General features: G+C 48.6%; 7 protein-coding genes across 7 annotated transcripts; 4 read left to right on the top strand and 3 right to left on the bottom strand.

Moving 5' to 3' along the window:
- Nucleotides 1-1,800: 1,800 nt before the first annotated feature.
- N7509_006683 (glycoside hydrolase family 55 protein) lies at nt 1,801-4,455 on the top strand (the record flags this gene model as incomplete). The annotated part of the gene is made up of 6 exons (XM_056631320.1): nt 1,801-2,128; nt 2,179-2,637; nt 2,691-3,089; nt 3,145-3,871; nt 3,921-4,013; nt 4,074-4,455. The coding sequence occupies 6 exons, from the start codon at nt 1,801-1,803 to the stop codon at nt 4,453-4,455; spliced, it is 2,388 nt and encodes a 795-aa protein (XP_056486871.1).
- Nucleotides 4,456-4,677: 222 nt separating this feature from the next.
- On the bottom strand, nt 4,678-6,568 carry N7509_006682 (uncharacterized protein; the record flags this gene model as incomplete). The annotated part of the gene is made up of 5 exons (XM_056631319.1): nt 4,678-5,577; nt 5,632-5,811; nt 5,865-6,192; nt 6,285-6,379; nt 6,542-6,568. The coding sequence occupies 5 exons, from the start codon at nt 6,566-6,568 to the stop codon at nt 4,678-4,680; spliced, it is 1,530 nt and encodes a 509-aa protein (XP_056486870.1).
- A 403-nt stretch (nt 6,569-6,971) lies between these two features.
- N7509_006681 (RTA1 domain-containing protein) lies at nt 6,972-8,111 on the bottom strand (the record flags this gene model as incomplete). Its single annotated transcript, XM_056631318.1, has 5 exons — nt 6,972-6,989; nt 7,059-7,307; nt 7,353-7,593; nt 7,643-8,021; nt 8,096-8,111. The coding sequence occupies 5 exons, from the start codon at nt 8,109-8,111 to the stop codon at nt 6,972-6,974; spliced, it is 903 nt and encodes a 300-aa protein (XP_056486869.1).
- A 1,216-nt stretch (nt 8,112-9,327) lies between these two features.
- On the top strand, nt 9,328-10,517 carry N7509_006680 (cyclase family protein; the record flags this gene model as incomplete). Its single annotated transcript, XM_056631317.1, has 4 exons — nt 9,328-9,664; nt 9,744-9,821; nt 9,887-10,401; nt 10,470-10,517. The coding sequence occupies 4 exons, from the start codon at nt 9,328-9,330 to the stop codon at nt 10,515-10,517; spliced, it is 978 nt and encodes a 325-aa protein (XP_056486868.1).
- Nucleotides 10,518-10,931: 414 nt separating this feature from the next.
- N7509_006679 (actin-binding ADF family protein) lies at nt 10,932-11,613 on the top strand (the record flags this gene model as incomplete). The annotated part of the gene is made up of 3 exons (XM_056631316.1): nt 10,932-11,278; nt 11,321-11,408; nt 11,473-11,613. 3 exons carry the CDS (start codon nt 10,932-10,934, stop codon nt 11,611-11,613), a joined length of 576 nt encoding a protein of 191 aa, XP_056486867.1.
- Nucleotides 11,614-13,428: 1,815 nt separating this feature from the next.
- Nucleotides 13,429-19,836, top strand: N7509_006678 (uncharacterized protein; the record flags this gene model as incomplete). Its single annotated transcript, XM_056631315.1, has 8 exons — nt 13,429-13,519; nt 13,585-13,832; nt 13,904-14,353; nt 14,413-14,940; nt 15,372-15,683; nt 15,730-16,561; nt 16,612-18,243; nt 18,326-19,836. 8 exons carry the CDS (start codon nt 13,429-13,431, stop codon nt 19,834-19,836), a joined length of 5,604 nt encoding a protein of 1,867 aa, XP_056486866.1.
- Nucleotides 19,837-20,062: 226 nt separating this feature from the next.
- On the bottom strand, nt 20,063-20,592 carry N7509_006677 (SCP2 sterol-binding domain-containing protein; the record flags this gene model as incomplete). Its single annotated transcript, XM_056631314.1, has 3 exons — nt 20,063-20,226; nt 20,303-20,512; nt 20,577-20,592. The coding sequence occupies 3 exons, from the start codon at nt 20,590-20,592 to the stop codon at nt 20,063-20,065; spliced, it is 390 nt and encodes a 129-aa protein (XP_056486865.1).
- Between the last annotated feature and the right edge of the window lie 327 nt (nt 20,593-20,919).

The following is a 20,919-nucleotide window of genomic DNA, read 5'->3' as shown; positions in this document are numbered from 1 at the left end:
CACGATCCGTCGCGCAAGCTGACTACGACGGTGGAGTCACCAGGGTCAAAAATCGGAAGGATAGGATGGTGAACTGATCTCTTCGATGGAGATACAGTCTTTTCGCGATGTCGGAAGGGAGGGAGGAGGTTGATTTGGCCCTGGGGATATTTTTTTTTTCGAACGCGGAGACTGCCAAATCTCGCGGACGCCCACCCATTTCTGCCGTCACGTGAGGTTGTCTTGGCATGAATGTGTGTTGCATGGGCATCTTCTCTCCACTACGAGTATCTATCTCTCTTTGAGTACAATTACTTAACCTTCCTTTCTTTCGTGGAAGCTCGGTTATACTCAAACCAGATACGGTCTCGACAGAAGAACCCCCGGCGACATTCATCGAAGCTTCTCCGATGCAAAAGTTCTGCCTCTTCAATGACGTCGTGGTAACCATACATTGTATCCTCTTCAGGTCCGACTCAAAACCGCTTCTGCAGTGGGTGGACGCAGCAACTCATGCAGTCTTCGTGCACGGTTCACCGGGGGTCTTCTTCGGGGCATCATTCATCTTTGCACCGTTCTGCGATCGCGATCTGTCCCATATCCTCCGTTTACTCCGTATCCAATCTTGATCCGGAGTTCTAACTTCCCAGAGTCCGGTCTTACTGGCAATCCAGACCCAAGCCCCTTTGACCGAACGGTTTCAAGTCGCGAACCTAATTGTCATCACTAACGAAAACCTGGGTGGTTTCTTAATTTTTGCCACGAGCACTTGCATGGCTTTCAGTCTAAATAGAGATTGTTCGCTTGCTAGTATAGCGCTTGCTTCAAGTTCTCACCCGGTGCTTTTACCCCTCTGCAGAATGATATATAGTATACTACACCGGTGACCGGGGCGAGCGAAAATACATGACTATCGTAGCGGAGCTATTGGATTGGGCAGGTTTATCCAAAGCCACGTTGTTTTTGTGATCTGATGTTTTGCAAGATAAACCAAGGTTATCCTTGGGTTCTTGCGTGGATCCTTCCGATATATACATTCGAGCCAGCACGTAGTACTAGGCACTTCGTACCTCACGGATAGAGAGGTATTCGGACACATGTCCACTGGCACCTGGGCAGGTGGTTACTTGGAAACAGTTCCTTCCGATGCGATATTTAATTCCTCCTCAACTTGAACTCCTCTCGACTACCTCCAGGGCTGTCACAATGCGTGACCCCTGAGTTGCATTTCCCCCAAAGTGGCGCCAATAGATTCTGCAGCTAGTCACATTCCATTCCTCTTTGCTGCCCACTCCGTCCGCCTAGTTCCCTTTGAGCTCGAGCAAAATGTGTGGTGGCAGTGATTTTCCTCGCTATTGGCTCCAGCCTGCAGCTTCGACAGGGGACTCGATCCCCCATGGGGCGCGATCGGCGCGGTCTATTCCTTATTTTCATTTTACCTCGCCCCTAGATCATGAGGCAGGTCCAGCGTGACAGCGTGAATAAATGCCCTGACTGGCGATGGCTGAAATGCCAAACCAGCCTCTGCCGGTAATTTGAGGGCCCTGGAGTCATTCGATTTTATTTTCCCCGTCTCAAGTAGTACTCCGGGGTGGCACTCGTTGCGCGTTCGGGGTCACTTTCGGCAATATCAACGTGGACCGCGTGGGCTCTCATTCCTTTTCCTTGAATTGTCATGCGCGCCTTCTCCACGCTAAATGCATAGCTCCTTGGATCTAGAAGAAATGCCGAAGCTGAATGTGGATGCGTGGGTATAAGAAACGGTGCACCCCCGCTGCATAATTTGCTCCACATCCTTTGTGATCTGTGCTTGGAGTCAAAATGCATTATGTTTCGGTGATCACGCTTGTTTCCCTGGTATCATGTGTTCGTGGACAGCTTCTGGATATCCCGGCTGTGGATGAGCTCGTCCAATCTGCCTTGAAGCCCCTGGCAAACTGGACAGACTATGATGGCCCTACTGGAACTGCCTCCGCCGAGCTGAGCAAAAGCACCGAGGCCGTTGACGCCAATATTGCCATTGAAGCAGCAGCAGTAGCAGACGCGTCGTATTGGCTTGCCGGTATTTCTCATCAGGGCAAAGCTGCTTTCAACTCAAACCCTTCCAGCTACACTGTTTTCCGCAATGTCATGGACTATGGCGCCAAAGGTAGTCTCCCGCTTATCATCAAATCTAGATACAATACTGATGCTTTGTAGGCGACGGAGTGACCGATGATACTGCTGCAATTAATTCTGCAATCAGTGCTGGCGGTCGTTTTGGACCCGCGAGTCGTGAGAGCTCGACCACCACTCCCGCTATCGTTTACTTCCCGGCGGGAACATACCTGATTTCTTCATCCATCATCGACTACTACTTCACTCAGCTGATTGGAAACCCAAATTCCATGCCCGTAATCAAGGCCACTGCCGGTTTTAGTGGACTTGGGTTGATCGATGGAGACCAATACCAAAGCGATGGCAATCAAGGATGGACTTCAACGAACGTCTTCTTCAGACAGATCCGCAATTTGAAACTGGACCTGACCAATATCCCCGCGAGCTCAGCTGCCACTGGAATTCATTGGCCGACTGGACAGGCGACCAGTATCCAGAATGTGGATATCGTTCTGAGCTCTGGTTCTGGGACCCAACACCAAGGCTTATTCATTGAGAATGGTGAGATCAACAAACCCATCCCTTCATATGATGGAACTGACTGTGAGAATTAGGCTCTGGTGGGTTCTTGTCTGATATCACGATCACCGGCGGCCTGTACGGTGCGAACGTCGGCAATCAACAATTCACCATGCGCAACTTGGTAGTTTCGGACGCAGTGACGGGTATTTCTCAAATCTGGGATTGGGGCTGGACCTACCAGGGTCTCACGATCACGAACTGTACTACTGCCATTTCAGTTAATAATGGCGGTGTTGGGAATCAACTCGTGGGATCAGTCGTTGTTCTTGACAGTACCATTCAGGATTGCTCGACCTTTGTGACTAGTGCTTGGCAGTCTTCAACCTCAAGCAACGGAAGTCTTATTCTGGAGAATATTGCTCTTGAGAATGTCCCAGTTGCAGTAAAGGGTCCGAGTGGCACCGTTCTTGCTGGCGGCACCACAACAATTGGTGCTTGGGGACAGGGCCATAAGTATACTCTCTAACGGACCTACCAACTTTCAAGGTACTTTCACTGCGCCAACACGCCCCAGCGCACTGCTGGCAAGTGGATCGTCGAAATACTATACAAAGAGCAAGCCTCAGTACGAAGCATCTGCTCAGTCATTGTTTGTCAGCATTAGAAGTGCCGGAGCTGCTGGAGATGGCTCTACAGACGATACATCTGCCATTCAATCGGCTTTGACCTCGGCTGCATCTTCTGGCAAGATTGTCTTCTTCGATCAAGGAACCTACAAGGTCACAAAGACTATATACTTCCCTCCTGGATCGCGGATCGTCGGAGAAGCATACCCAGTGATCATGGCAAGTGGAAGTGCTTTTTCAAGCATCTCGAATCCCGTTCCGGTTATTCAAGTTGGCAAATCCGGCGAATCGGGCTCAGTTGAGTGGTCTGATATGATTGTCAGCACGCAAGGATCTACTCCTGGCGCCGTTTTGATCGAATGGAACTTGGCTGCAAGCTCGGGCTCCGGAATGTGGGATGTCCACACTCGCATTGGTGGCTTCGCCGGCTCTCAGCAGCAGGTGGCTCAGTGCCCAACCTCTGCGGCTGTATCTGCCGCTTGCGAGGTTGCTTACATGTCTATGCACATAACTAGTAGCGCCAGTGGGGTGTATTTAGACAATGTCTGGCTGTGGACAGCAGACCATGACCTTGACAGTGCTGATAATACTCAGATCTCCGTCTACTCCGGAAGAGGTCTGCTGGTTGAAGGCCAAAACATATGGCTGTAAGTACACCATCGGAATTTCAGATTGCTTTGTCGCTAACTTTATCAGGTATGGAACGGCTGTTGAGCACCACTCTCTCTATCAGTATCAATTCTCGGGGGCCAAGTCAGTCGTGGCAGGGTTCATCCAAACAGAAACACCGTAAGTAGTTTGAAGACCAAGCACGAAGTCTTATTTTACATCTCACTAACTACCTTTCAGATACTACCAACCCAACCCTGATGCGGCAAATAGCCCCTATCCTACCAACTCCGCTTTGAAAGATCCAGACTACAGCAGCTGTCTCTCCGGAAACTGCGACTCATTAGGACTTCGTGTCCTCGATAGCAGTAATATTAACATCTACGGAGCAGGATTGTACAGTTTTTTCAACCACTACAGCACCACTTGCTCGACATTCCCGTTACCCGAAAACTGCCAAAGCGAAATCTTTAGCATCGAAGGTAGCACGAGCAGTTTGGTGGTGTATGCTCTGAGTACAGTTGGCACGACGCACATGATTGTCAAGGATGGGACTTCTTTGGCTGTCGTCGGTGACAATTTGGACACATACGCTGCGACTATTGCGTACTTTACTTTGTAACAGATATTTTTGATTCTTCCTTATCGGATTTGTACTTAACTATTGAAATTTCATCTTTTATTTTGATGTGCTTCAGGCTGGAGCTGAAAATACCTTTTGGTACCCAGGCTCCGATCCATCAAGAGGTAATTTTGGTATCGCTAGATGACTAGGAATAGCTATCATTCTGTACCTGCTTGCCTTATAGTATACATTGAAACTCTTTATTGTCTAACATCTATCCTACCATTGCAATACTTCTCTGCGCACATTCGCAGGATCCAAAATGAGCGAATGGCTAAAATATACCTGCACACTGGGCTGACCCACGTCGAAGACAGGCATAAACTGCGCTAGTCTTGCTGCAGCAGGTATATCTGCGCAGCTTGTTATGGGCCCCAGCCCTTCCTCTTCGATTTCGACCCACTTCGCTGCGATAGCCGCTATAGCGACGCTGTTCCACACCCCTTCCTGGACGGTGGAGGAGCGAAGTACGCTTACGGCACGCCTTCGGATGTAGGGGTCGCGACAATGAGCAGCGACGTTGAACATGCTTGCAATGATGCCGAAGTCGAGCGAAAATGTCTTTGATGAGGATGGATATGACGAGACCGAACAAGATGGCGAAGACGAAGGAGAAGAATATAAGTCATTGATCGACTCGCCTAGAGACACCATCTGCTCGAAAAAAGGGCAGAACTTGTCCCAGGCAAAAGAACTTGAATTCTCTGCCTCTAACTCGGGGGCTAGTGGTTGGGCATTGAGTGCTACGAAGCAGTCAATCTTGCGTAGTTGTAGAATGGCGGCTCCCCGGCGCTCGCGAGTGGAAAGAGAGGCACCGCGCTTATGCAAAAATTCCTCCAGCGCTGTAGACCAGCGCTCCAGCAACGAGAGCCCAGTATCGCGTAGGGTAACGGCATCACGTGTAAGATTGGCGATTGAATCTGCAATCATCTCTGAATGCTGAGTCTTGAGTTGTTCCGTTCGAGATATTCTCCGTGCGTCCTGCTGTCGGTACCAATAAGTGTAGGTCTCGAGCATTTCACGCGCGTCAGCTAGAGAATCGAAACCAACGGGCCGGGTGAGATCTATAGTCAATTCAGGCCATATATTGAATTGATCTGAACGGATATCTTCATCGGTCTGTGACAAAAGTGATTAGCAATGGGGACGATTTCCGAAAAGGGATACCCGTACAACAGCGGCCTGGCCCTGGAGGCGTGTGAACAAACCACACAATACATTCATTGGAATATACGGCCTTCTATTCAAGTCAGACGTTACAAATGTGCTAGAAGCGTTTCTTCGGATCTCGGCAAGGATCTTCAGTCCGCTGGAGATGTGTGTGATGGCTGGTCCGTAGTGACCACGCATGGCCTAAACATTGGAGTTAGTACGCATCGCTCTGCAAGGGAGGAATAGAAACGCACCTCAAAACAAGCGAACAGAACACAGGATATTAGGCAAACGTCAAGAGGTTGCGAGCTGGTGGGCGTGGGCATTAAGCAGCGCATAGCAGATAGATATTGATGCAGGGCGAAGGTGCCGTTGGAAGCCAATTGACCCGAGCGGAATGGGGCCACATCGCGTTCAAAGGTTTCATGGAGTGAACCCAGGGCCACGGTGACATGGCGAATGGCCGGTTCGTGGTGCACGGACTGTAGTAGTAGGGATTCCCAGAAGGCGCACTCGAAGTCGCCGGCCAGCTGAGGGGCGGTCTTCTCCAGGAAGAATTGAAAGGATCGGCGCTCCCGATCGCTATTAAATAAATTATACCAGGGAACGGCAGATGGCTGGACAGTGGGTCCTTTCGGCAGTAGTGAATTTAATCGTGAAGTCGTTAAGCTAACCGATGGTTTAGTGTCTCCATAGCCATCGCATTGGCGGCCGGTAGACGTGCATCGCCGACAGACCGGGCGTTCTTCACCGCACTTGACGCGTCGTTCTATTTGTTTTCAGTGAGTAGTCAAAGAACTTGAAAAGAGGTTAAAGCAGAGAAATGCGCCTCTCACTCCTAGATCCAGTCAGCAGGGGATCATGTTGCGGCGGGGGAAACGGACTTGCAGGTCAAGCAGCCGGTCCTTGTCTTGGGCCGATATGCTCGTACTCGGGCCTCCGGATCGACTCGGGGCATGGTTCTCGCAAGCTGTAGGGGATTGGAGGTGGTATGGGGTGGACGAACGAGGGGTCGTCTCGGTGGCTTGAAAATTGTCGGTTGGGGGCGACGCGATTCCACTTTGTCAGCGATAGGGCTTAGCCTCGATTCTCATGAGCCAACAACTTCTTAGGTTGGCGTTGAGCAACAAAAGTTGAGACTAAAGTGTGTACTATTTTATCTCCATAATTTGAATTTCCAGCTTGAATACATCCGTGGGGGAAAATTATGAAAATTACGGTGGAATTTACGAGGATATGGCAGACAGAGTATACACCATAACAACAAGCCATTTCTATCATTACCAACACATTCTAACAATGAAACACCGATGCGCTAAATGCGTACAAACAATTTGGCAATAGTATTAAATAGCCCCCCTCTAGACGCTCGAATATTCCTGTAGAGTCTAAATGGAACATGTCAGCGATAGCCATATCATATAGCAGAGAACAATACTAGTACATACCACTTCATCATCCAATGCCCGAGTCTTAGTGTAGGTTGTCATAGTTTTGCGTTGCTTGCGGCTCGGCATGTCACTATCCTTGCCCGGCATGATGCGGCCTGGGTGCACAGCGTTGAGAAGCACGAGTCCAATCAGCATAGGCAAGCTGTCCAGACAATACTGGTACGCCTCGTGGAGGGGGATTTTGCTTTCTAGACCCTGCGAATATTCGGCCAAACGGAAACAGATGCGCAGCTTTATTCCAGTTAGCTTCATACTATAATCATATTATAGCTCCGAGTCTTTCCTACTTACCGTGATCAAGGCGAGACACGCATAAAGCACATATAGGAGAAGTAGAGCCTTCTTCAGATCTGACCGTTGCTGCCGGATAATCTTGAGGTGGAAAAAGATTGCGCAGACAATGAACATGAGGACAAAGAGCTGCTGTGCGCCGACGCCACCCATATAAATATGTAGTCCCATCATTTCCGTGTTGTATGAGACATCATCGCCTGCTGCCGTCGCGGCTCCATAGACTTGAACAATAAACGCGCTTTTCGATCATTAGCATAGGGCCATATATCGAAGAAAAGGGGACTAACACTATATCAAGAATGACGAAAAAAAGACCAAACCTCCATGGTCGTACGTGCAGGACACGTGCATCATCGCTGAAGTTCCAGACCATTCGACCCATAACCATATAGACAAAGGCGTTGGTCCACAGTGGTGCGACCAGAATCAGGATGAACCAAGTAGCATAATAGCTATAACTGGCCGGACTGAGAATACTCAATATACGGAAGATATAGGTCACTGTTTGCATCGCTCCGGACATGGCGATGACCCAGCAGTAAAATTTGCGATGCAGGATTGCCTGTGCGATGTGGAAGAGAGTTGTCAGGCCGAAGAGGACGGCAAAAAGGTATGCAGGGGCAATTGATGGGCAATATGGCCACATTGTATCGGGAGTCGTCAAAGCTATCACTTGTTAGTTACTTGATTCTGATGGGGAATGCAATCGCAGATCGGAGATGCTTGTAATTTGTCCGTACCTTTGCATTGAGCCATGATGTCGGTGAAGCGTATGACGCAAGGCAATGGTACTAGTGATTATGAGAACGACCTTGAATTTGATGAGGATAAATCTAGAGATATGACTGATTTAAATATCAATCTGTTGCTTTCCCGCTGCCTGATGAAAAATCGTTGTTGACTTTGTCCATACGAGATGGCCCCCTAAAGGTGGGTCCACATGGCCCTAAGACGTAACCTCGATTGGCTAGTTCGTATGGACTAACTCTGAAGTGATTCTGTCAGATTTCCCCACCCCATGCCTCCCATTTGCTAATTTTAGGAGAGTGCCACGCTTTGAATGCTTGAGGCTGGGGGCTTTGCCGGAAGCCGTCCGAAAGTCTACACTATACGAGCCTCGAATCAGATGGCAGTGTTCCACAAGGTCGCGGCTTAGGCCCCATGCTAGATCAGCCGCCTCCCTTCCATAGACATCTTACTTTTGGTGAAGCATAATGACAGCATCGAATAGCATGCCGAAAGATTTTAGGCAACTAAAAAAAAGTTGAAAAGGGTCTATATGCCAAAAAAGAAAATCGAGATAAGTCCGCAGCGGGTAGTCAAATAAGGACTAAAATAGATCGGTAACCAAGAGGCCTAGGCCAATTTTCGGACTCTATTTCTATAGACCGTCTGCCTACCTAATGCTGTTCAAGTCAGCATTGGGTTTCGCGATATTCGAAGCTCTAGTATTCATGGCGTCTCTCACTTGACTGTGATGGCTGTGGGCGATAAGACCTATTTGACAAAATTGGAATTATGGAACGAAATATTGACATATAAGGACTCGGATAGCATTTGAACTTTCCTCCGAATGCCTGACTATCCCATCAGATTAAATGTTACTACTACGAGTACGGAGTAGACATCCTAGTACATCTCAGGCCCACCTATTACACTCTAAATCAATGTACTTCATTTTACAAGGGATAAAAGGAAACACTATGATTTATTTCGCGACAGAGCTAAAATCATCTACTTAGCTAGTCTCCTGTTTATCATATATCTACCTTTATAGTCATATCCGGGAATAGGGTTGTTGGTCTGCTTTTTGCCGGGAGCGGATATGAATCCGACGCGTGGGGGTGTGGGGTACCTCCGCAATGAGGGGTTTACGGGCCATCTAAGACCGAGTGAAGGAGTGAAAGATAAGTCAGTATTGGATCATAATTGGGTTCTTCGACCTTGCACATCCGCAGAGCTCTTACACTCCATGGCAGCCATCAAAGATACAACGACAGTTCCCTTCGATGCCCTCCCCCTCGACCCGAAGGGCCCACGAGGAAACGCCTGGGGCAGGTTTGGGCCTAAGGATGAACTTGGTACACTCAACTTTCTCACACCTGGGGTTATCGTGGAAGCCGCCAGAGAAATCAGGACTGGAGTGCGCATCTCTCTCGATTGGCCGCTTAGCATGCCCTCCTATCCGAGCTTCAATCGCGACCCGTTCAAGCAGCAGATAATTCTCCGGCATCCCAACTGTATATATGACGACATCTTGTCCTTCAACAGCCAGGGCTCAACACAGTGGGATGGATTCCGGCATTACGGTGAGTTGATAATTACCTACCTAGGTACACTAGGTAACAGTAAGTATCTTGGAGAGTTGAATACTAAATCGGGTCTCAGCGAACCAAAAGTCACGACAGTTTTATAACGGGCATACGACGGATGAGATTGAGAGCTCCGATGTCATTGGCATACACAGTACGCGAATCCCATAAAATTTGTACTCGTTACATAAGGCGCCATAATTGACCAAGAAATACTAGCTGTTGCCGAAAATGGTGGTATCACTGGCCGTGGCGTTCTGCTCGATTTTGCTGAATGGGCCGCATGCAAATCCATATCGGTATCTGCATTGAGTTCCGAAGCTATAACTCTCGAGCAACTGAAACAAGTGATCAAAGACCATAATCTTGAATTCAGGAAGGGCGATATTCTTTTCATCAGATGCGGATTCACCGCTGCATACAATAACTTGGATGATAAACAGCGCGAAGCAATTCCGCAACGCCCAAGTCCTGATTTCAGCGGTGTGGAAGCGACAGAGGGTATGGTCCGCTGGCTGTGGGATCAACAATTTGCTGCCGTCGCCGGCGATGCGCCGAGCTTTGAACGGGCTCCAATCCGGGGTAGCCATGCTGATCCGGACTTCAATCTTCATGAATGGGTGCTGGCTGGGTGGGGAACTCCGATCGGTGAAATGTTTGACTTGGAGAAGCTATCTCAGCACTGCAAGGCGACTGGCAGATATAGCTTCTTTTTGTCTAGCATGCCCCTCAAGGTAGATCAAATCTAACTCAATATGTCGTATGTATGTGCGGGAGGATGCTAACTTTATTGATTGATCAGGTTGTCGGTGGGGTGGCCAGCCCACCTAATGCTTTCGCTATTTTCTAATACTTTAGTGTCGAATGCAACGAGGGCAATAATACAGAAAATTATATCACTAATGCTGAATCATGGTTTTATCTATTTCTGACAATTTCACTGCTAAGCAACCGGCCTCTCGGGCCCGTGGGACCAAAAACCCAAAGACCCAAAGACCCGATAAGCCCCTTTAGTATTGGGGAATTCCTTTCTCAAAAGACATGCTAAAGGAGCAATCTTTTTTTCTGCCTGGTTGATTAAAAATAGTTTAGGGTAGATTTACCATTTAATAGCTGCTGTTGTGCATTGTTTTTGGAATATGAGAATATCTTTTTTTTTCACACCATACTAAGTTCACTCATTCTTAATCTTCACCACCTCAGGCACAATGTCGGTTAGTTTACAATTTCAACTTTTGTGGGATCATTGAATTTGACACTGACGATGGGTTTCACTGGTGTTAGCTTCCATCTGGGTATGTCATCAAGTAAAGCGGGTTCTTCTTGTGAGGACTCTTTGCTAAGTTTGGAATCAAAAAGTGTCAACATCCCAACCGAATGCATCACTGCATACACCCAACTCCACAACAAGCGAGGCGCAAACAAGCCATCTTTTCTGATCTACAAAATCAGCGACGATAAAAGGTCCATTGAGGTGGAAGAGAGCTCTACTGAGAGAAACTATGAGGCTTTTCTACAAAAACTGGCATCTTCCGTTGATCGTGAGGGAAACCCGGCCCCAAGGTATGCTGTTTATGATGTGGAATATGACTTGAAGGGGGATGGGAAAAGGTATATTACACCCGACACTAGACTCTGATTTGTGAGTGAGAGATTTGGGATCATTGTGACTAACGTGGTCGGTGCGACTAGGGCAACGACTGTCTTTATTAGTTGGGTGCCCGAGGAAACGTCGACGCGGGTGCGTATTTTTCTTAACTCGTTTTTACCACGTTGCTACCTATGTCATATCTGACCACTGCCAGTCTCGGATGTTGTACGCTGCGACGAAGGAGCAGCTCAGAAGAATACTTGATTTTAAGGTCTCGATTCATGCGGATGAACTATCGGGCATCGAGTGGATGCGGGTTGTACGGGAGGCCAGTGGTGGGCGGCTCCAGGGTTAGAACTTAGGATAATAATTTCTAGAACCAGATTTTCTTAAATCTTTAAGAATTTTTTTTCTTTTTCTTTCAAAATTCCAGTATAATTGGGCGTTGAACTATGTATACACGTGCACCAGTCTTGGCGGACCGACGGGGCCGAAAACCCGCGGGTCCGGCGGTGGAAGACCTTTCCCGCTAACCAAGGGATCTGTTTCAAAAGGTTTTCTAGTCCGTATTGGAGCTTTTGGGTGATCTGAGGTGTCGGTGATGTCTCCTTGAAAACAAATACTGCGCTGATGTAGATCCTCGGCATAGACTGGTCCAGCGGAGTGAGTTGCTTGACTGAAGTTGTATCTGGTATGGCTTTTTGCATTTGAAAAAATGACACAATATCAAGTTGTAGTTTCACGAAGTGCTATCTATTTTGAAGAGTGTTAGAATTTATACTGTAAACATCACTGTAAAGAATGCAAGGCGTCCGCCGAGACAGATCAACTGTTCCAAGCTAACAGGTAGAGTACGTTCTATTGAGAAATCATGGATTATGTTGGTAGTATTGAGGCAACGATTGGTGTAGAAGCCAGCTAATAAGGGTATTTGTTTTTCATACTTCTCGATCTCCAGATCCCGCGCTTTGTCGGATTCCAAGGTTTATTTGCTATCGGCATTATTTTTCATATACTACTAAGTATCGCATCGCAAAGTCTGTACACGAGAAATATCAATAGGTCATACTCGTAAGCAAGGAGGTGGTGATCATAGCACGACACAGGGAAAAATGAGTAAACCGAAATGTGAAAGTACGGGGGCCAAAGAACACGACTTAACAAGAAAATAAGCTTAAATGCCAAGTGACCAAGGAATTGTCAGCTTTTTACTGTAGGTCAAGATCATCAATATCGTACCCGGCTCAATGTTCCTGGGCGGTGAAAAGCACCGAAGGCGGAAATCGCCAAGAGTACCTGAACAATCTTGCTCCCCCTGAGCAGGCGATGAACATTTCATAGGATGATGTCAGTGGGATTCGACACATCCGGAAGTGATTGTCACTCCGAAAATAGAAGATCGCTCCAGAGCGCGTTTCTTCCACCAATATCAGTGGTGGAGTCGAAGTTAGGTGGAGCTGACCCTGACCCGCTCTTCCCACACTTATATTATCATTGGTTTAAGACCTTCTCAAGCCTTTCGGCTCCGTGCGCCCCAAGCCGATTGATTTTTGGCCATAGAGTATCGAGATGTCGCATGCTGCGCAGCCTCTTGGCTGCTTGAAGACATGCTGTGCGTGTTCCTTTCAGAACAGGTCTGTGTTCGGGCTACGATACATGTGAGCGATCAATCATGCGTGCCGTCGAATCCTTGAGAGTGGAGAACACAGCCATGAATCTCCTGACGATCCATTGATCCAGTTGGTTGACGTGATTCGAATGGGCCTCGGGGAATCAAGGGTCTTGGCGAGTCATAACGTTCATAGCTACCCACCACACCTGATAACAGCGAATGGGTCCTTACATACCCTTTTGTACACAAGATTGACGGTGATTACGTCCACCCCTTCTCCACTTTAACCAGGGTAAGACGAAGGCTCCATTTAATATTTCTCAGGGATTTGTAGGTGACATAGCTGGGGCGGCTCAGCGCAGTCCTGAGACTTGCCGCCCCGCAAACGCTGGTTTTTTCGATTCCAACCCCAGACAAGCCTTTCTTCTCCTCTCAAAGGCTCACGACTTGCACAGGAGGCCAATTGATTTTAACGACGCTCACAGTACCGGATAAACCAGCGGGCCTCAAGTTTACCCAATACAACGAGTCGGTTAGCGGACGCGATCTCCCGTCGCGATGTGGTTCAAGTCAACATGGACATGTCTCCTCTATGGATTACTGTTCGGACAAAAAGTCTCTGCGATTGACCTTCAAGTTGACGACGAACGTGAGTTTCGTTCTCCATCCAATCCGATTGAGTGATGGCCACTAATCTCAGATTACGAACAACAGAGTCTATCAAGGATGCTGCATCACAGTCCATCTACGGAATGATGACATGGTATCATGGCAATGAAACGGGTCAGATTCCAGGCGGTTTCCCTGACAAGTGGTGGGAAGGTGCTGCTCTATCTCTCGCGCTTCTCAATTATTGGCATTTCACTGGCGACGATACATATAACGATGAGTTGAGTGAGGCCTTGCAATTTCAAGGTGGACCAAACGGCGACTACTGGACTAGCAACTATAGTTCATTCTTGGTAAGGCTTGTTACCCAGAAGATGTTATGGCTTCAAGGTTGGCTGCCAGAACTAATGGTTGGAATTTGTAGGGAAATGATGATCAAATGTTCTGGGGTCTTGCAGCAATCCAAGCGGCCGAATCGAAGCTTCCAGATGTCTCGGATGGACATTCCTGGCTCTCCCTTGCGCAGGGTGTCTTTAATGACCAGAAGAACCGATGGGACACGACAAAGTGTGGCGGTGGGCTACGCTGGCAGGCCTTTGTCTACCAAAGTGGATATACAATGAAGAATTCTGTGTCAAACGGTGGATTCTTCCAGCTGGCAGCTCGTCTTTACCGGTATACCGGAGATTCTGAATACAAGGACTGGGCGGAGAAGGCCTGGAACTGGTCGGCTAGCTCTGTGCTTATGAATAATAAGACCTGGGTTATTGCAGACTCAGCCAATATGGATGACAACTGCAAATCTCCCGGCAATATCCAGTGGACCTACAATTATGGTGTTTATCTGGGTGGAGCTGCTTATATGTACAACAAGGTCAGTATTGCATTGCAGTAATCTATTTGGACAGATCATACTAACAATTCTGCGTGTAGACCAGCGACGACAAATGGCTTACTGCTGTCAATGGTCTCCTGAAGACATCATTTCAGCAGTTCTTCTTGTCTCAACACGGTGGTGCCATGGAGGAGGTAACTTGTGAGCCCTCAGAACAATGCAACGACAACGAAATCTTGTTCAAGGGTCTGTTCTCCTGGTGGCTTGCATACACCGCGCTTTTGGTTCCGTCGACATATGATACGATTCTACCGAAATTGGAGGCATCTATTCAGGCGGCTGCAAAGTCTTGTACCGGACTCGGCAACAATACATGTGGTGTCCGCTGGTACCAGTCGAAATACGACGGTATGAATGGAATGGAACAACAGATTAGCGCCAGCAATATCTTCAGTTCATACTTGGTCAGGTATGAGCATAGTGGCAAAGGACCAGTGACATCCACCACTGGAGGAGACAGTAAAAGCAACCCCAATGCTGGCGCAGAGAGTGAAACCGACAAGGACACGCCCAAACCAATCACAACAGGAGACAAAGCGGGAGCTGGGATCTTGACTGTGGTGATGGTAGGCGGATGGGCAGGATTGATGTCCTTTATGTTCATCGGTGGGTGATACGCCGGTCGAGAATAGCTGGCGTTTTTATTCTGTATATTTTATTTATCATTTAGCGTTTTTACTTTCTCAATTGAACATATCAACGGATTCATTGTCTTGCTACTTACCTTAGTACTTACGAGTATCCCTCTTTGTATACTCATGTCCCCACCGGAGGAACGTTGTTCCCCCCTCCCATCCCCGCAGGTTGAATGAAACCGGCCAGTCTAGCTGCCATGAGGACACTTTCCAATCAATTAATCGCAGGAATTTATCTTATTCTCGACGGAATGAACGATGAATCAGATCCCCCTCTCCCACGACGTTGACCAACGTCATTGTGGCCACTTCTGGGTATGACCTCCTTACATCGGCAGATACAGTCGGTCTGACCAATCCAGGACTCCGACAACGCCTGGCTGTCGCCATGTGCATTGCCATACTTCGCAATTGCACCGACAAGTGTCGCTTTGATTATCGCAGTACATCACCTATTTGGGCCCTTACTGCATCGATGGCGCCCTGAGTGGACTCTGCCTTTCGTATCAGAAGATGAGCAGCAAGAAGAGCTCCCGCAGGAAGGACCCAAACACCAGCCCCTTCACTGGACTATCACGCTTTTCGGATTCTCAACAATTGGATTTTTCGCAGAGGCCTGGAGCTGCTTATATTCGAACCCTAATGTTTTCGAAATAATATTCGTCACATCTTGGGTAGGTAACGCGTGTATAATCATAAACTTCACTGACTCGATTCTAGGCTACAGCAGCCGCATTGATCGCCGCTAAAAGGCCGAGATCATGTTCAATTCCTCTTCTGGCTTACTTCATTCTAGCTCTTGCCGTCGATCTCTCTGTGGCTGTCCAGAGCGACACAGGCCGGAGATCCAAAGCAGTCGCCCATTATGTTGGTGCCAGTGCTGCTCTACTCAACGCGTTCATTATCCTTCTCATGCCCTTTCGAACAACCTCAACCCCGATTTTCGAAATTAGCACAGTCGGCCAGACCCCAAACAGTGACTTCCGTAGTCCAGAAGATAACCTCCGACTATGGCAGTTTCTTACTGTTTCGTGGATACAGCCGTTGATCGCCCTCGGGCGCAACAGGCAATTACATGAACGCGATGTCTGGCTACTCGGATTTGAGTTCCAACATCGCCGTCTCCATGAGAAATTCCGTCGGCTCAAGGGATCTGTGCTTGCTCGGACCCTGAGGGCGAATGGCCTGGATGTTTTTATCATTTCGACTATTGCCATTGTGCAGATGTTCTGTGATTTCTCAACTCCCGTGCTCCTGCAGCAGCTCTTGAAATCGATGCAGGATCCGACAAAGCCGAAAAGAGTACCATTGACGTACGCATTTTTGTCGTTGGTGCTACGACTTGTTGCTGCACAATCTCAAGTATTGAATTTGTGGTACGGTCGCCGGTGCTACGAGAGGTCAAGAGGCGAAATGGTTATGATGGTTTATGAAAAGGCACTATCGCGAAAGAATATCCTCGGCACACACGAAAAGGCAGCGGAGGTGCTGAATGAAGAAGATGAAACTGCCAATGGGGATACGGTAACTCATGGGGCTGAGCCTTCCCCAGGTAAGCCTGGCCTCTGGCATCGTTTTATTTCTGGAAAGTCTAAGCCAAAGCCGAACAAGGCCAAAGAAGCTGCGTCCTGGGAAAGATTTTCAATCTTCTCCGAGGTGATGTTTACGACGTAGCTCAGCGATACTGGGAGATTGACAGTCTAATTGATAAGCCTCTGGGCTTGATCATAGCCGTGGTCCTAGTTTGGACGCTATTTGGTCCATCTTGCTTCTTGGGTATACTGTCTGTTTTGGCTGCTCAAGCAGCAAATGCAGTTGTTACCAAAATATTGCTTCGTTATGAACGCGTCAAGCGAGCCGCGACAGACGTTCGCTTGCAAATTACCTCGCAGTTTGTTGAAGCAATCCGTCATCTCCGGTGGTATGGGTGGCAAGATCATTGGCTTCGTCAAGTTATGGATGCTCGACAGCATGAGCTGGACTTGCGAATCATTACAGGCTTATGGAACATCTTGATTACCTTCATCAATACATTCGCGAGTGGTGTTTTCCCCGTTCTGGCACTATATTCCTACACCGTCCTTGCCGGTCATGAATTGAGGATCGATATCATATTCCCTGCCTTGCAGCTGTTCTCCATGCTCGAGGTCCGTCTACGCGAGATTCCAAGTTTGATTACTACTCTCATCAATGCTTCAATTGCCTTGGGCCGCATCGAGGACTTCATGGCAGAGCCAGACAAGATACAGAATCCCGCGGATACTTCAACCGAGCACATTCCATTCCACCTAGATTCTTGCACATATGCCTGGCCTGGGAAACTAACACCTGTTCTAAAGGATGTCAGTGTGATAATCCCAAAGGGTCTCACAGTCATCAGCGGCAAGGTAGGCGCAGGGAAAACCGCCTTCCTACAGTCGCTTCTAGGGGAGCTCGATCAGATTGAAGGGTCCTCTCGTGTTCCAAACGAAATGGTGGGCTACTGCGCCCAGACACCGTGGTTGCAAAGTATGAGCATTCGCGATAACATTCTGTTCTCTTCGCCATACCAAGAGCAGCGCTACAAGAAGACACTCGAAGCCTGCGCTCTCCTTCCCGATCTCTCTCGATTCAAACACGGAGATCTGACTTTTATCGGCGAGAACGGCATTGGTCTTTCTGGAGGCCAGAAAGCGCGTGTCGCTCTAGCTCGGGCAGTGTACAGTGCCTCGAACGTGCTGCTACTAGATGATCCTTTATCTGCGCTTGATCACAACACGGCCGAATTTGTCGCCCGTAAATGTTTGGCCGGACCATTGGTTCAAGATCGTACTGTGGTCTTGGTGACACATCGTATGGCACTTGTTCGGGGTATTGCTGGGCAAATTGTCAATATCGTTGATGGACACGCCACTGTTTATGACAAGAGCGCAATTGAAGCGTCTACCAATACTGGGACCGAGACATCGCTAATCGGCCAGTCAGAATCGGAAACTGAACAGGATGCCTCCAGTGAAGAGGAAGCTAGTGCAGTTCCGGAAAAGTTCATTGAGGAAGAACATCGTGCCGAATGGGGTGTCAAAGCTCGAGTTTACTGGAGCTATATCCGAGCTGGAAAATATCGGTGGTGGCTTTCCTTGGTTCTTGTTCTGACTGTTTATCGACTGGCTGCTGTGGGACAGTCATGGTTCCTCAAGGGATGGGGTGAAGCCTACAACCAGATACCTTTGACTCTGAATGACTTCTTTGCCTGGGGTCAACCTCTCTCCGTCTGGAAATGCCTTCCTCGCATCAGCGTCTTATGTGGATTCTCATTTCATGTCCTGGAATCCCATAGATCGATTACCCCCTCCAAGTGACGATGTTCGTCCGTGGCTTTGGGCTTTCTTCTGCATCGTCTCCTTCCAGGCAACGACCCTTCTTGTTTCCCAAAGCTTGATGTTGGTAATCGTTTATTGTGCTGGCAAGACATTATTCCGGCAAGTGATGACACGGGTCAGTTATGCGACCTTTAGATTCTTTGATGTCACTCCGGTGGGCCGATTGATGAACCGTCTCACGTCTGATATTGGTGTTGTTGACGGTAACATCAGCTCACAATTCCAAACCATTGCTTTCTATGCCATCACCTGGATTTCATCGATTCTAGTCATTGCAACGGCTACTCCAACTTTCCTCGCATTCTCGTTACTGCTCACTGTGGTGTTTGTCCTGGTTTTTCTGCGCTTCCTACCAACATCTCAGAGCTTGCGACGACTTGAAATGGTATCACTCACTCCGCTGCTGTCCAATTTCGGAGAACTACTTCATGGACTGACCACCGTCCGTGCATTTCGAGCCGAAGAACGCTTTCAGGACCGAGTTATATCGGTAGTTGACAAGTTCCAAGGCATGGATCACTTCTACTGGTCTTTGCAGGCATGGCTTATGTACCGCTTTGAGAGTCTTTCTGCATTGTCAACTTTCGGACTAACAGTTTTGGCTCTCTACACCGACACGACACCCGGACTTGTCGCTTTCGTGCTAATTGCTGCAAATTCCTTCGTACAATCTACACACGGCCTTTGCAAGCAATATGGTCAGCTACAGATGGACTTTGTTTCGGTCGAACGAGTCGATGAGCTACTTCACGTCGAAGAGGAATCCCCAGGAACAATTGAACCACCTGCGGCATGGCCCACCTATGGTAGCGACGTTGTCTTTGAGAATGCTACTATGCGCTATGCGCCTCATCTTGACCCTTCACTGAGAGACATCACGCTTCGTATCCCTGGTGGGTCCATCACAGCTATTATCGGCCGCACCGGCAGCGGCAAGTCAACGTTGGCAGTATCGTTGCTCAGTGTCATTCGACCTGAGTCCGGCCGGATCTTGATCGACAATATCAACATCGCGGACGTCAGCACTCAAGCTCTACGCACTCGAGTCACATTTGTTGCGCAGGACCCTGTTCTTTTCCCGGGGAGTATTCGCCTCAATCTGGATCCGACCAATGACTTTTCCGATCGCCAATGCGCGGAAGTCCTGGATCGGCTTTGTGGTCGACATGGCTGGAACCTTGAAACGCATATTGAAGCCGGGGGAAAGAACCTCAGCCAGGGTCAACGACAGCTTATCGCGCTCACCCGGGCTGTTCTCCGACGCAGCGCTGTTGTGATTCTTGATGAGGCTACCGCATCGATCGATCATGAAACGTCGCTAGAGATCCAGCAGATTGTCCGTGAAGAGCTAGAGCTGTCGACGGTTATCACGATCGCGCATCGGGTCGAGGCTGTCAAGGATGCAGAATACTTTGTCGAACTGGAGCAAGGGCGAGTACTTCGAGAAGGGCGCGTTGGGGAGTTGTAGATAAGACTCGGAGCTTAAGGTTGTTACCCTAAACTATCTACTGCATAGACTGTATCATTTCCTACGCGCGGGTAATTTTGTTTGGGCAATAATTATAGTCATCACTTCTTTTGCATAAAGTAAGAGCTATTCGTGCGCGTCATCCACAGCAAGGACGATATGAACACCGAGGAAAATGTATCTGTACAGATTTGTGGATCGTCAAAAAAAATAAAGGGTATCTAATTTACAGCTTGGCACCGCCCTGGGCCTTCTTCAGGATGGGCTCCATCTTGGTCGCCTTCATGATGTTGCCCTTGATCTTGAGCTTGCCACCCATGAACAGACGCTGGGCGTTGGCCTTTCCGGAGACCAGCTGGGCGAAGTCCTCATCGGAGAGGTTCAGAGTGACTGTATGCGCAAGAAAAAATGGTTAGTTATGTTTCTCCTGGCATTCGTCTTGTATTCATATGGAAGCTCAACTCACCATCAGCCTTGCCACCGGCGGGAGCGGCACCCTCGCCGACCTCGCCCTTGTTCTTCAGGTCGAGGTACCAGCTCTTCTCCTCGCCCTTAGAGTTCTTCAGGTTGAAAGCGACGATGGCCTTGGCCTTGTCGACGGCATCCTTGCGGTCGGCGTCGTTAGACTGGAGAGTCTGGTTGATCACGTCGAAGGCGGCGGAGGAAGGGAAGGAATCTGTGAGAGTGTGTCAGTGACAAGATGCGACGATATGTAAGGTAAGCCATGGTTAGCCACATACCGTTCTTGAGAGGCATGGTGAATGAAGTTGTGGAGTAGTGGAAGGAGTGGAGTGCAGAGAGAAGTTCTGGGGAAGAGAGGAGTAATAAATGAACCAGTCCAAGTAGAAGTTATAGCTGGAAAGTGAAGCTGCCATGTGATCCGCCCGTGACCGAGGCCCGCCTCCCCGTGATTCCGCACTTTTCTCCACATTCACCTTCAATCCAGTTCCTCCGTGCGGATACACATGAAATCATTTCCCTCCGAGGGATCGACATCCCCATCCCCCATTTCCTTCCCTCCCCTACTCGCGTAATATTTCTCGCGTGCGCTTGACGTCACCGCCAGCTTAGCACTGACACCGG

Source organism: Penicillium cosmopolitanum (genome assembly GCF_028827165.1).
Source record: "Penicillium cosmopolitanum strain IBT 29677 chromosome Unknown utg000008l:1.0-4398992.0:1.0-4402845.0, whole genome shotgun sequence".
Lineage (NCBI taxonomy): Eukaryota > Fungi > Ascomycota > Eurotiomycetes > Eurotiales > Aspergillaceae > Penicillium > Penicillium cosmopolitanum.
Note: the sequence above shows the minus strand (reverse complement) of the source record. Positions and strands in the feature narration are given on the sequence as shown.